General features: G+C 31.2%; 1 protein-coding gene across 1 annotated transcript; it reads left to right on the forward strand.

The window, feature by feature from the left end:
- The first annotated feature begins 5,119 nt into the window (after positions 1-5,119).
- On the forward strand, positions 5,120-9,507 carry LOC139484435 (uncharacterized). The gene is made up of 3 exons (XM_071268170.1): positions 5,120-5,188; positions 6,304-6,364; positions 6,618-9,507. Exons 2-3 carry the CDS (start codon positions 6,313-6,315, stop codon positions 9,374-9,376), a joined length of 2,811 nt encoding a protein of 936 aa, XP_071124271.1. The 5' UTR covers positions 5,120-5,188; positions 6,304-6,312; the 3' UTR covers positions 9,377-9,507.
- Positions 9,508-15,957: the final 6,450 nt, after the last annotated feature.

A 15,957-nucleotide genomic window follows, 5' to 3' on the forward strand; every position in this document is an offset into this window, starting at 1 on the left:
TTGCTTTCATATGGATTATCGGGTTTGCATATTTTCAGAACCTACTATGCCTATAAAGATTGATATTGACACTTAAAAGTATGTTAAGTAGGGTAGGATACTTCTGACAAAACAAATATGACAATGGAGAAACGAAATCGTCATGTTGAGCATATACACTAGTTTGGAGTCGTTCGTCATAAGTCATTATCGTCATAATAAAATTGAGAATGGAAATGGGGAATGTGTCAAAGAGACAACAACCCGACCAAATAAAAAAAAAAACAGCAGAGGGTCACCAACAGGTCTTCAATGTAGCGAGAAATATCCGCACCCGGAGGTGTCCTTCAGCTGGCCCCTAAACAAATATATACTAGTCCAGTGATAATGAACGCCATACTAATTTCCAAATTGTACACAAGAAACTAAAATTAAAATAATACAAGACTAACAAAGGCCAGAGGCTTCTGACTTGGGACAGGCGCAAAAATGCGGCGGGGTTAAACATGTTTGTGAGATCTAATAATCATACATAAGTACGAAATTGTAGAAATAATAAGTATTTATCAAAGTATTGATATGTGTTTAATCTTCCACATATCTCGTTTTAATAGACGTGTTAGAAAAGTTGATACTACTGCTGGCGCTCGTGTTGGATGGAAGACGAATACAATATGATGTGGGGGGTCATCTCCAAAATTATAATTACTCTATCGTTTTTTATTACCTGTATAGCCACTGAAATACGTTATTTATAGTGTGCAAGACATGACCTATCGGGCATTGTTAAAGAACCAAAATTAATTACCAAATGTGAATTTTAAAATCAATTACGTTTACATTTGTAAATTGAGGATAACCATGAAAAAGAGGGGTGTTCAATGAAGAATTAACTCTATTATATAATCAATCAAGAATAATAATATAGTTTTTTGTATAACTCTTTTTTTTTTAGCTGCTGAGCAGTATCAATAACATGCTTGTTGTTTAGCTGATGAGTAGTATCAATAATATGCTTTTTATTTCAAAGAAATATTCAAACTGAATTTTTATTATATGATATCTAAAAGAGAGGCGAAAACAACATAATTTTGTTAGAGACATTGATATGATACAAGCATTCAAGTTGCAAGTTTTACTTTTGCTTATATATTTTAAAATACACATTTTAAACTCCCTATCATTTGGACTATTTATCAGGTTACTTTTTACTTTTTCTGGTTTCGAATACTCAACAAGTTTAAGGATGTTTTTCTTCTTATCTGTTTACATACATTTCAATTGAGTAAAGTAAAGGCACGATTTAAGTTTTACAATAAGGATTTTTGGTCAAATGAACACATTTTCTTTTCATGACAATTTCCCTTTTATATGTTATTTAATTGTGTGGGTTCGTAGCCTATATAGCGTCTTTAAAGTTTATAGTCTGAGATTTGATATCCCTTTGTATTACTGCTCAATGTTATTTTTATTCTCTAAAAGAATGCTCAAATTTGCATCCTCCAACTTGACTTTTGAAGGAAAAACTATGAAGGCGTCAGCTTACTGACTGATTTAAACATCATTAATCTCATAGAGCAATGTATAATCAGATACTACAATTGTTTTCATGACTAATGATCGAGAGTCTGGATTGGGGGGTCTGTTATTCTGTAAACATTTAATTTTCATCCCATTTTTCTCTAATCTTCAAAAAGTTAACCCCTTTTTTCCCTAATCTTCAAAAAATTAACCCCTATTTTCTCTAATCTTCAGTTTTTTTGCTCGTTATTCTCTAATCTTCATTTTAAGGGCATTATTCTTTAATCATTTAAACCCATCCAAACCCTCATGATCCGTTCTTATGTTATTAATTTTAATTTGTTTTATTGACATATTAAATGAAAACAGGAAGATTGAAAAACAGTTTATTCGCAGGTAAAAAAAAAAGTCTATTGATATACATTATAATTATTCAAATGTTATTTAGTTATTATTTCTCCAACAGCAACATGGCCAGAACTGCAATATCATAAGCTTATATACTAAAGACAACATAATAATCAGAAATTAATCATAACATTGAACCTTAGAAGTTGAGTTATCTATTTTTTTACCGTTTATAATGTGTACATTACATAAATAATCTGATGAGATGACACAAAACAATATTGTTTTAGCTTTTTAACATAATAATGTTGGTTACTTCTGACAAACCATGTTGCGTTCGTTAACGTTGTAAAGTCTTCGCACTTTAAATAAAATCAAACCGTTGTGTTAAAAATGTTGAAATCTTCATTCAGTCGTGTAATAATGAACAGTCTCCTTCCGATACTTATCTTTTTTACATTATTAAACGTCAATAGTATTTAGTGACAACACCCTGTTGTTTACCTGCATGGTACTGTGGATTCATTATTTAAGTTGCATACCAACTTTTGTGGATTTCGTGGGTTCAGCTGAACCACGAATTTCAGTGTACAACGAATTACAAAAGTTATATGAAAATGTATGCAGACTTTGGAAAAACCACGAAATCAAATATCCACGAGTATGAAAATGTTCCTCAATCCACAAAAATTGGTACCAACGAAAATAAATGAGTCCATAGTAGGTAATCTTATGTATACTCGAATTCCATGTCCGATATATATGGTTATTATTTAAATGTATTGTAAAAGTATTAACGTGTTTTGTAGGATTCAAAGTTTCTAAATAAACCTAGAATCTTGATACGCTGTCTCTATTTATAGTAAATACTTCACTAGATCATAAGGAAATGAATGCTTCAATGATGTCGTGACGTTCTTCAATACGAAAAATATATTTATCAAACCACAAAAGTTAAAGGAAGTTCACCGTCACCTCTGTACATCTCGGTTAGATGATTCGAAAGATTAAACTGGACAACATTAATATAGTAGATTACAATTGTATCATCAAAGCAATCGTATTTAATCATTTGTTAATTCATAAACTTTTTCAATGAATTCACATGTCAATAAAAAAAAGTGCTTCTGTACCCATGCCACATCGTATGCGATAAAAAAAAACTCGATTTTATATATATATATATAAGACGATGTGGTATGAGTGCCAATGAGACAACTCTCCATCCAATTCACAATGTATAAATATTTAAAAATTATAGGTCAAAGTACGGGCTCCAAACAAGAACATCAATTTATAAATGTCCCATAAATGACTAGAATAAAATTCACAGAAAAAAATGAGAAACGAAAAATACACATGAACATGCGAACAAACGACAACCACTTAACTACAGGCTCCTGTCTTAGAACATTTGCATAGAAATGCATATATTATTAAAGTTAAAGTGTACATATACACTTAGTTAGTAAATCAAATATAAAATGAATAACAGTTTATACTTATTTATTTAAAACAAATTTCACAAATTTCACAAAATACGCTAAACTACCTCTAGCAACCTTATCAACAAGACATTGTTCACAAGTTGAAAAGCTAATCTGATAATGTGAGGGTTTTACGGGTGTACGAAGTTAGCAATCAACAAACTGCTGAGAAATACACTTGCCACATGCTTTTATCTGCCATTTAAGTGCTTAAAAATAAAATAACCTTGTATTATCACTCTCTTAAAAAAAATATTGGCGCCTTTATCATGTACATTTATATTGAAACAACATAACTCATTCCTCCAAAAACCAAATTAAAAAAACGTCAGCAAATTTTTTAATGTACCAAAAGGGTCAAGTTTGGTCCACGACTTGCACCCGTATTGTGGCCCATGTCGAGTAAAATTATCGATGATAAGACGAGGTGATATAATAATTCGGAAAAAGTACATTTGTATATAAACGCATCTTGTGTAAATGTTGTAGGTAGCTGTACACTAATTTTGAAATGTGGTCTTGGAAGGACCCAGTACATCAATGGTGTGTGTAAGGACACATGCACTAATTATGATAAAGTAACAAATAGAGCAAGTGGAGATCATATTCTTCATATTTGGTTGAAAGTCCAAATAAATATACAAAGATCCATATAAAGAGAAGAAAATTTGATATGTACAACTGTTGGTCCCTATAGAGTTTTAAATATGAGTAAAACCCTATAACTAAGCTACAAAATGCCAAAATATAGATATCGACATGTTGAACGACACAAAGTGTTCATAATTGTATAGGAATACAGATTAAGTAATGTTTTAATTTATTAATTATTTCAGGTTTCCTATAGCATGTATAAAGTAGTTTCAGATGTTGGATATTTAATGAGTTTTCAATACTTCGTTCCTCTATCAAGCAATTTCCATAAGGGAATTATAAACAAAAGCGACATGATTTGGAATGTGTCTGCTAGAACAACAACATATTTCATAAGGATATAGAACAGTATCAGCAGCATGTAGGTCTTTAAAAGATAAATTTATCACTAGCGTTTATAATTCCCTTGATTAAAATTATAATCTATTTCCAAACCTTACAGCCTGAATAATTTCAGACAGAGTATCAATGTCTTTTTTCATAGCTTGTCTTTTCCTGGCATAATCGTTTACTGAATTTATGAAAGTTTTGAAACTGTGCATCCAGTTGATGCATTTATGCTCACGATATGTCCACCATAGTTCTGTACACTTATGATGTATGATAAATTATATTGATGGTTTCTAGCTATTTATTCGAAAACTTAAATACTTAAATACTTTCTACATTTCATCTTTATATATTAGATTATATATAAAGTTGTATGAGTTTAACCTGGACTGGTTAACATGCATTTGGTTTTCAAACATGAGTTTAAAATAAACCAAATGATGCTTCATGATAAGACAAGGCTGTCTAATTTTTAGTATTTTGTTCTTCTAATTTTTCTGCTAATCACGTTTTACTAATTTCCTTTATTCATAGAAAAAAATAGTTGACCAAACGTTAAAAATAGCACGGTACATGATCAGAAGGGTGTGTAACACATAGACAGGAAAAAGTGTAATGCTTAAAAAACAACAAATCGTAAGCTGATAGATAATGGTCAGCTAAAAGTCTTTGATCACAAAGAGGTGAAATTAAGATACACAATACATTTACGTCATCTGTTATGAGGTAAATTTTATCCTAAACATTTTATTTCCCTGTACATGTCAAACTTTGACAAATGATTCGCTACAACGGATATTTACCGTAGGTATATATATTAACTGAGAATAAATTGTAAAACATTATATGATTACACAAGAAACAATAAGGTAAGATTGAAAATGTATACAAATATGAAATTTATGATAAAAAATTATAGTGAGTATAATAAAAAAAAAAATGAAAAAAAAATCGTAGAAATAATAAGAAATAATGTATAAATTTAAAATGACACATCATTAAACTTCATGTCTATAAGCAACTGTTTTATAAATTTAATATCAGAAGATAATTAGAATGATATTAATTTTTTTTTTGAATTATACATATTACTTTATTGAACACTTTCACATTTGTTAGTTTGATACAGAAAGTATCGGTACCTTATCCTGACCTCGCTTAACAATAGATTGTATACTTATATAGAAAACTTGTTAGTAATTGTTAGTTTGTTAGTATTCAAAATTATAAAATATATACAATATATTATCATATGTATCCATTATTTCCATATTGTTCAATAAAGAGAAAATTAATTTAAGAGAATAATAGAGAATAGAAGAGAAAATGATAAATAAATAAAAAAAAACAAATGCAAAAGAAAAACAAAAAAAAAGAAAAAAAAACTATAAAAAAAAGAAGAAAATATCCTTGAAATTTGAAATTTGGCAGCAGCATTCTTTTTCTTAAGATACAAGATTAAATAAATTTGGCAACGTTGGTTTTCCATTGTAAATAATTCATACAAACACAAAATAATAAATGATAATATTGGTTAAATAAATGATTGGGGTGGAAGATACAAAATGGATAATCAATGGTTAACTAATAATTGAAAAACGAACGGAAAAGTATAATCATTAGTTATTGTGATTAACATTTAAGATTAATTGATATATGCTTTATGAACAAGTGATGCATATCATACAAAATGCAAAGGAACTTACTTTGTTTTACAAGAAATATCATTGAAGTCATCCATTTTTATACATTTACTTATATAGATACTATCTATAGATAGTCACATTTTACAAAAACACTGAAGTTTTTTTTCTATCATTTGGTTCAGATGGCTTAAGCTGGATTACGTACATTTTTTATAACTCTCTACTGGTTTGATTCGATTCCACTTGGGGATCTTGAAGATGAAACTCTCTCCTGGCGTTCTGAACAAAAGTATCTTTGGTGATTTTTAAAATTGTTTTTGCATTTTTTTTTTTTTCAGAATACAAACATGACCAGACTACATGTAATAATTTTGATTGGAGTTATAGCATTCTCTTCAGGTATGTGAATAATAACTTATTTTGTAGTTAATTTTCCAATAGCTCACCAGTAAATGGCAAACGCTTTTTTCAAAATTATTTCTTATTTTTCGCTTACATAACATAAATGATAACCTACTCAAATATTAGTAGTTTACTAGACTTTATGTTGAATTGAATTTGGTAAATTTTTCGATTTTCCTGAAAGTTTATATACCATTAACGAAAAGAATGTTTTTCCTTTCATGAAAATATATGGCTTATTTTCTTACAGGGTCTTACTTGAGGAAAAGAAATAGAGAATGTGGCAGTGAGTGTATCAGGGATAAACATTGCGACCAGGATTCCGTGTGTGAACGAACAACTGATAGCTGCAGAAGACATATATGCGTAAAAAAGATTCTAGAAGTACCACAAGTTATTGTAGACACACAACCTATTCGAGGAGATGTATATGAAGAACATGACCAAAAACTAGCAGTATCTCCATTAGACTTACCTATTCAAATGTCACCTCTAGGCCGTTCGGATATTGGTAAGAATGGTAAAAAGCCTTGGTTAATTGATCCAAACATTAGCACATTAACCAAAATCGTAAATCCTCAAATAGGATCTGAGAATACTCTGAGAGGTTCAATGAATGATGATTTACTTCAAATCTGTATAAACAATTGTTTGATGCGATCTACCTGTCTACAAGGAACGGACTGTAGATTTCCCTGTGAGACATCATGCCTTAACGAACTGTCAAATGTAAACTTAACTCCTTCATTATCAAAAAGTTCAATTGTTCCACTTGAACTGGGACCAAACGGCCAAATCCTCCAAGCAAGTACAAAAACTAAGATTCTTGGTAATCAGAATACAGAATTTTTATCGGTTTATCAACAAGATGAGATAAACCACATGGGACAAAACGAAATGGTATCTTCAATCAAACCAATAGGTTCATACATTTCGAGCGATTCACTTGGGTCTCAAAAAGAAATCAACGATTATGCATTAACAGATTCACCAGGAAACAAAAACGTAGTGGCCCCTGTTCAATCCATTGATAAATATGTTCCAAATGATTCAACAGGACCAAAAGAAGGAGTCCCTTTCGTCAAGACCATTGACAATTATGTTTCGAATGATTTACAAGATCACAAAGTAGTAATGAACAGATTTACAAACGTTGATCCAATATCTTTAGGAAAACAAACAAATACTTATGATCCAAAAGATTCTACTGGTAAGAAGGAAATCCTACAATCCAATCCTATAATAAAAAGTGACCACAGTATACTTATTGATCCAAACTTTGGTACAATTACAAAATTCGAAACGTCTAACGGACGGTTTGTAAATGAAATGGATAAACATCACTCAGGTTCAAATAATGCCGATCTACTTAATATCTGTATTGACAATTGTGTGGTAACTTCTCGATGCGTAGAAAATGATTGTCGTCCAGGTTGTAAGAAATTATGCCTTAACGAATTACCACTCATCAATACTAGACCTTCCCTTCCTGAAGTTCAAGAGGTTTTTCGTCAACATGATCAAATTAATCAAAATATGCATGTTGGAACAGGAAGGGAAGTCGTTGGTGAATTTACAACAGATATGGTATCCATACATAAAGACACGGGTAGAGAAATTGTACACCAAGGGAACCCAGTCGATACATACGTTCAACAAGATTTACCGGTACACAAATTATTAGGTGGTGGACGTGGTGAAGATCTTGTACACAAAAGCCAATTACAAAAAGTTGAACATTTTTCACCGGGACAGCTAACGGACGACTTCATTCCACAAGATGTAAATGCTGATGTTATGTTTGATACGTTGGCAACCTCTAAGAATGTTGGTTTACTTCAAATTTGTATTGACAATTGTTTAGCGCGGAGATTATGTTCACAGGGAACTGACTGTAGCCTTCGTTGTAAGAACATATGTATTAACGAGCTCCCAAATACTGAATTTAATCCATCGCTACTAAAAGGCTCCGTAGTTCCATTTGTAGATGGACAAAACGCCGAAATCATTCATGCAGAAGGAAAGAAAGTCTTAACATCCAATTCTGGAATACATGGAGGCCAAGCTATACATATCGATCCCAATTCTGGTACTCTTACAAGCATGTTTAAATCATCAGTTGACCAATCATCTCCAGTGAATTTTGTCGATGCATACGTTCCAAACAATTTACAGGGACACAAAGAAGTAGTTGCACCTGTTAAAACGACCGATACATATGTTCAAGAAAATTTGAAAGAGCAAAATGGGGTAAAGCCTATTCTTGAACCATTCGAATCAGTAAATCAACACGAATTACCAGAACATACAGAAGTAGTGAACAGACTTAAACAAGTTATAACATCTAACCGACAACGTGTAGGTCTTGTACACAACCGACACATACAACAACACGACAATTTTTCACCGGTAGAAAAAATTGACAATTACGTTCCTACTGATGTATCTGGACAAGATATCTTAACATCTAATCCTGTTCTACACAACCAACAAAAAATACTAATCGATCCAAATTCTGGTGCAATTGCTACAACCCTGCATAATTCCGTTGGAAAATCTTATGAAAACCAACAAGTACAACATCATATTATTACTAATGATCAAATCGTGCTCGATCAGAATACCGGTACAGTTAATCAGCTAGTGGAACATGTGGAAGGAGATCGCCTCGTTACAAATCATCAGGTGAATCAATTTGACCAAAAATCACCGGTAGAACCAATTGACATGTATATACCAAACAATGCACAAAAGATTCCATCTGTTGGCAAATTGCAGAAGCCAATTCTTCCATTGATTTCTAATGGACCTTTTGGTAATAATCGAAATGGACATAAGATTCCAAATATTGGAAAAAAGTTGCAAAAACCCATTCTTCCATTGTTCTCTAAAGGCAATAATAAAAGCAAATGTAATCGTGATTGTCCCAGAGGACGAGTTTGTGCAACACGCCGTGGTAGAAGTGTTTGTATAAGAAAGAAACTCGGAAATAATTATAGAAAGATGTAAAGTTTTAGTTACATTCCTTGAAATCCTTTATTTATTAGCGTGCAATTTTTTTTTCTTTCAAACTACTGTGATAGTTTATTATTCTGATATTTTTTTTAAATTTTGTAATAAAATGAATAACAATTCAAAAATGTATTTTTGTTTTCTTATACTCAATGCTCTCTAGTTGAATGTGTCTTTGGTGTCTATGTTTTTTATGCGAAAGGATAAACGTAAAAAACTTATGCACACAATAAATGCATTACATCCACACATAAACATGTAAATACATAACGAAAATAAACACGTACATGAAATTATAGTGTAAATAGTTATCAAAGGTACCAGGATTATAATTTAGTACGCCAGACGCGCGTTTCATCTACATAAGACTCATCAGTGACGCTCATATCAAAATATTTATAAAGCCAAACAAGTACAAAGTTGAAGAGCATTGAGGATCCAAATTTCCAAAAAGTTGTGCCAAATACGGCTAAAGTAATTTATGCCTGGGATAAGAAAATCCTTAGTTTTTCGAAAAATTCAAAATTTGTTAAACAGGTAAAACATACCGTAGTAAACATCAAGAAATTATAAATTCAAATTGAATTCTTGATACAAAGAAGAAACAGCAACATCATTTCTCCACAAAAAACAAGAACAGAACAATTACCTCCCCCGAAATCTGCATAAAACTAAGATATGTTGTCTTTCATCAGATACACTACAAACAGGTAATACACACACTTAATATTCTTGCACAATAAAATCAGAAGACAACGAAAAAAATAACAGGAAAAGCTTACCATAACAGGAAAAACTAAAGCAAAACGTTCAAACATTAAATAAAGTATACTAAGCAAACAAACAGCAAGTGCGTGTCTTCAAACTTTAAAGGTCGTAAAAGGGGATTCAACTTTCATCTGTGCTACATTGGGCTGTGAATAACATATTAAAATTCGTCATATTCATTGACAGTTACACCTGTCCAAAGTCAAAAACCTGTCGTTTGTTAATGTGGTTCGTTAGTGTTTTTTATTTCACGTTTTGTTTTTAATATAAAGATTAGACCGTTGGTTTTCTTGTTTGAATTGTTTTTTTTAGACTAGTCACTTTTGGTGCCCTTATAGCTTGCTGTTAGGTGTTAGCCAAGGCTCCTTGCCGTACCTTGACTTTTAAAGTTTTCTTTTACAAATTGTGACTTGGATAGAGATTTGTCTCAGTGGCACTCACACTGTGTCTAAACCACACCGGCAAAATTTGCTCGGACTCGATGGTATCTAACATCCGGCACAATGACGGAACACCAATAGACAAAAGAAAGGTAGGTTTCTCCTTATTTTTTTTATTTTTTTTATGATATCGAAGAATATATATACATATACAACTATTTTCTATTGTGAGATGCAATATTTTCTACAACCGTTCTATATTAACGGAGAAATAAGTAAAAATGCATGTCAAAATGACGAATTGAGTGAACCTTGCCTCGAAATTGTTTAATTTCTCGTTAAATTGATCACATTGTACGGAAAGAAAGGTACGGGAAGATAGATATTGACACGGAGATTGCAAATTGAGTTATTATGAGCATCTCAATAATTGTATTTCTGTGTATGGAACGAAAGAAAAGGGTCATGCCAAATTAAAATAAACCGGTTTCGTCAATGTTGTTACTACACAATCACCCGGTTTCGTCTATATATATCACCCGGTTTTTTTTGTTTTTTTTTAACAAACAATTTATGAAAAGAAACTTTGGCACGGATCTGAACATTGTCTTTCGAGATTTTAAATATATATTTATTGTAAAGTAAACTTGGCGTGTTAAAATCTATTTTAAACGGGCACTTTTGGACATAGTTAATTATGATAAAATTCAGGGGCGTAGCTAGAAAGAAACAATGTGCAAGCAACTACCGGAAAAAAATTTGGGACCCCTTTATGCAGATGAATGTTTTCTTTTCCGGTTTTCGGTCATAGGACGGTTAAAAGAGGAGCTATATGTAGATAGGACTTATAATATAAAAAAATTATGAATGTAAAACTATTAATAAATCTTCTGAATAGAGTAATACATAAACAACACATATTTGTGATACAGAATTTACTCAAAATTGTCCAAAATCTGCTGTTCGGGTCTAGGCAGAAACAAACTTCTCTATTACTTTAATTGTCAATATTCACACTGAAATGCCGATGAATATGCAGTAATGCTAGTAACTGTCGTCGTTCATTGTTGATCGTACATTTGTTTTCAACATACTCAAAAAATAATGAGACTTTCCAATACTGTTTTGGCGTGTTTGCAGGGTGATTGGCTCTGGTAGCCTGTCGACCACATCGCCTCGGCATATTTTCAACGATATCGAAGGGTTCTGATATTCTAATGCCGATTGGTACATCTCATTCCAAACTGATAAACCGTACACTGTAAAATGTGCTCCAAAAACTACATGTCTTAGACTGAGTATTACAAATTCAAATCTTGTAGAAGATACAAGTTACTGTCCGATTTTGTCATAATCTCCAATAACACTTTTATTTTGAAACCAAATACCGTTATTTAATGATATTTCATCAATTAAAACAGTGACAACATAGGTGTTTCCTTTAACATTCAATCTATACATTTTTATTTTGCCAATTATTTTTTTGCATGCCGAATCGATGTGCACGCAACTGCGTGTTAGCGTATAGGGAGCTACGTGCCTATTAATACACATTTTCCTAATGAAAGGCGTATCCCTTATTTCACTTAACTTCAAACTAATTTTAAATGGAATATAAATACTGAATAGCAAACACTGGTATCTTTTTTCAATTATTTTGTAACATTATTATATTTTCTTTGTTTCTAATAGTAGTATGTAAAGATGAAAAATAAAAGGATGTGTTTTGATTGTGCCATAATTTTAATTTACTATACTATATTATATACACTTAGTTTACAATATTTACTATCAATTATTAATACATTTATGCATTCAATCATTGACGAACAGTCCCAAACCGACTATAGTCTATACTGTTCTGCACAAATTAATCATGCATGCAGTCCTGCTAGATTTTCTGGTACTATATATACTGTGTTACTTGCGCACTAAAGCGAGTTTTCACACTTAAGCATCCATAACATAGCAGTGAGATTTGTAACTTTCTCCCCGTTTCTGGTAGGCACATTTATTTTCATAGGCATGTTTTTCACATTAATTTTACAGTTCTTATTTATTTTTTGTACAGTTCAAATTCAATTGAAACTTTAAGATAACTTTCGAAAACAATATCTGACAGTTTTGTATTTTCAATGTGAATAAAAGTTGGTTTGCAAAACATGACCGTCATTTATATCTAGGTCTTATTAAGAAGAAGTAACCACTTTTCCCATAAACATTGACAAAGAGACAACTTTCTTTTAGACACAAAAATTATGTTGAATTAATCAAGTTTAGGTCAGCGTATGACTTAAACAATGAGAAAAACACACAAACTGCATGAAAGCAAGCTATAACAGGGCCCTACATTATAAATGTAAAACAATTCAAACAAGAAAACTACCTGCCTATTTTATGTTCAAAACGCATATGGTATAAAGCAACCAAAGACAACCATGGAATTACAAGCGTGTGATTCGGGAATGGACTGAGTCAAAGTGTTGTCGCTGACACAAACAGTCATACCCAACTATATCAGTCCTATTCAGGACCGATAACTCTGTCGATAGATATTATCGGGTATACAATTGTTAAAACCAGACCAATCGTATTAATATACGTCTCTGTTGGAATGTATACAAAAAACTCTCTTTTTTTACACAATTTAAACTTAATATCGATTCATTGTCTGGATTCAGCTTTAAATATTGAATTAAAAAATAAATAACAATAAATTCATATTCAATGATCGAAATTCATTTAAATTAAAATTTGAATCAGAATATTTCTTTGAAATAATTATAGAAACATATAAATATTTGAATGCCTTTTAAGCAAAAAATAGTTTTTAAAGAAATTTTCATAATATTCATATTTTCCTAAAGTTTATTATGAAACATACTTCTTCTGATTTGACACGGGAAGGAGAAGATATTTATTTGTACTTTTATGAAAACTTTTGTATATCACAAAATTTAAACTCTGGTAATACATGTATACACACTGACAGGATGTTAAATGTCACCTGGTTGCTTTTGGGTTGCACGTCTACCTGACAATATATTATGATGTAACATTATAACCCTAGTTAGATTTCACCTGTTCGGTCAAGGAATGAAATTTTAAAGGTATAGAATATTTATCTATTATAATTGGACATTGATTTTTTTTTCTCTTAGGATAAAAACATTTTTTTTTTGGTTCTAAAAGGAATGTATAAATATATTTCTAAAGTAAGATAAAACATACAGAAAATTTGAAAAACACCTTTAAAAAAAGAAGAGAATTTTTTTTATTATTGATATTGTAAACTATTTTCTGGTATCAGTATTTCCTGGATGAATATCAAAATAAATGTTCCCGTGTCACACTTAAAATATTTTTTTTTTATTAAGAAATTTTGAAATCAATGATATCGAAATATCACTAAAGGAAAATAACAGAAACATCAGAGATTCTTTATGAAAAATTAAATATAATCTAGAAGTCTTACTATAGAAATCATTGATTTGATGCAACATTCCCATATGATACATCAGCCGCCATTTTGAAAAATCTCGGAAAATTCCCTTTTTTAAATCGATGTTTGACCGAATTTGCCCTGAAATTAAACTGTTTTAAGTAGTATTCTTCGCCAGCTATATGTTTGAATATACTTAATCGATTTGCAAAGTTTGTGTTTTATTTACAGAATTTCTTTATTTGATGTAAAAGTAGACATGGGTATCGGTAATTTAGCATTGAGTCAACGGAGAAATGACGAGAAAAAGTGCATGTTTTACGATTCCGATTTGACCGAATTTAATCAAAAATTAAACTGTTAGGACCAACATTGTTTGATAGAAATGTGTTTGAATATCAAGGATTGATTTGCAAAAGTAAGAAAACGGATCAGGTTTATGAGAAAATTAAACTTTATTGAAGCATATATGCATTTTATATGGGGAAATATAATACAAAATGGCGGCCATTATACGTCACAAAAGTCACGTGATGTCTAACTTAGTTGGATATGACAACAAAAGTACAAATAATAAAAAATGATGAAAAAACCTTAACTCGTCCGATGACAGAGCCTGTATAGTAAATGCGCGATGTGTGCCAAAACTTGTATCATAGTTCCCTTAAAGATTGTAGAAAAGATTACATACATAGAATGATTAGATTACTTATAAAGGTGTCCATCCTTTTGTGCGAGAAAATCACATATCAATTGTGTGTTTCGATTTTTAAGACCGTAAACTTTAATTTCAAGTTTAAACATGTTCAACCCATTTTCCCATAACTCATATAGAAAACGCATATTTAGAGAGCTTTAATCTCAATATGCTGTTAAAAAATTTCGGAATGCAAAGTAAATTAAAATATTTGTGTTCTATAAGAGTAGGAATTCAAGTGTTTGCTTATTATTTATTTGAATCTGAGACTCATATAAATAATTAGCCGTTGTCCGGTGAACGAACTTGTTTTCCAACGACCCACAAAACTCCTTTTGAACGCTGAAGTTAAATAATCAACTATAATGTAATGCGATTATGATTTTTTTTATTTGACCAAACCGGGTTATGCATTTTGAAATCTATGACGAAACCGGGTTGTATACATTGACGAAACCGGACAGTTCCATTTTGACATGACCCATTTCTTTCGTTCCATACACAGAGATACAATTATGGAGATGCTCATAATAACTAAATTTGCAATCTCCGTGTCAATATCTATCTTCCCGTACCTTTCTTTCCGTACAATGTGATCAATTTAACGAGAAATTAAACAATTTCGAGGCAAGGTTCACTCAATTCGTCATTTTGACATGCATTTTTACTTATTTCTCCGTTAATATAGAACGGTTGTAGAAAATATTGCATCTCACAATAGAAAATAGTTGTATATGTATATATATTCTTCGATATCATAAAAAAAATAAAAAAAATAAGGAGAAACCTACCTTTCTTTTGTCTATTGGTGTTCCGTCATTGTGCCGGATGTTAGATACCATCGAGTCCGAGCAAATTTTGCCGGTGTGGTTTAGACACAGTGACTCATACCACATCTTCTTATATCTATATATTTGTCCTTTAGGAATAGGTGTTGATGGAAATATTTGACTTATCAATCATTATGGTTTGCAAACATTGACACACCTGGTTGTTTAAAGAGGTAAAAATGGTCTCAAAACCACAATAATTTGACAAAAAACACTCTTAAACTGACAATCTCAATATTTTGATTTGTCGATTGGAAATTTAATTCTTAGTATATCTGGTGTGTTTTGCAAACAAAGGTTCTAATGGAAAATACATTGCTTCTCTTTTCACTTGTTCTATAATACGTAACTTCTTCACAAAAGTCTTCACAAATTGTCTGTTGAAAATGAAAATGAAAATAAAGATTGCTCCCGATTTAAAGTAGTTTCATGTTGCTCAGTATTTAGTTGTCTGTGTAGTG

This window comes from Mytilus edulis, chromosome 1 (assembly GCF_963676685.1).
Source record: "Mytilus edulis chromosome 1, xbMytEdul2.2, whole genome shotgun sequence".
In the NCBI taxonomy this organism is placed as follows: Eukaryota; Metazoa; Mollusca; class Bivalvia; order Mytilida; family Mytilidae; genus Mytilus; species Mytilus edulis.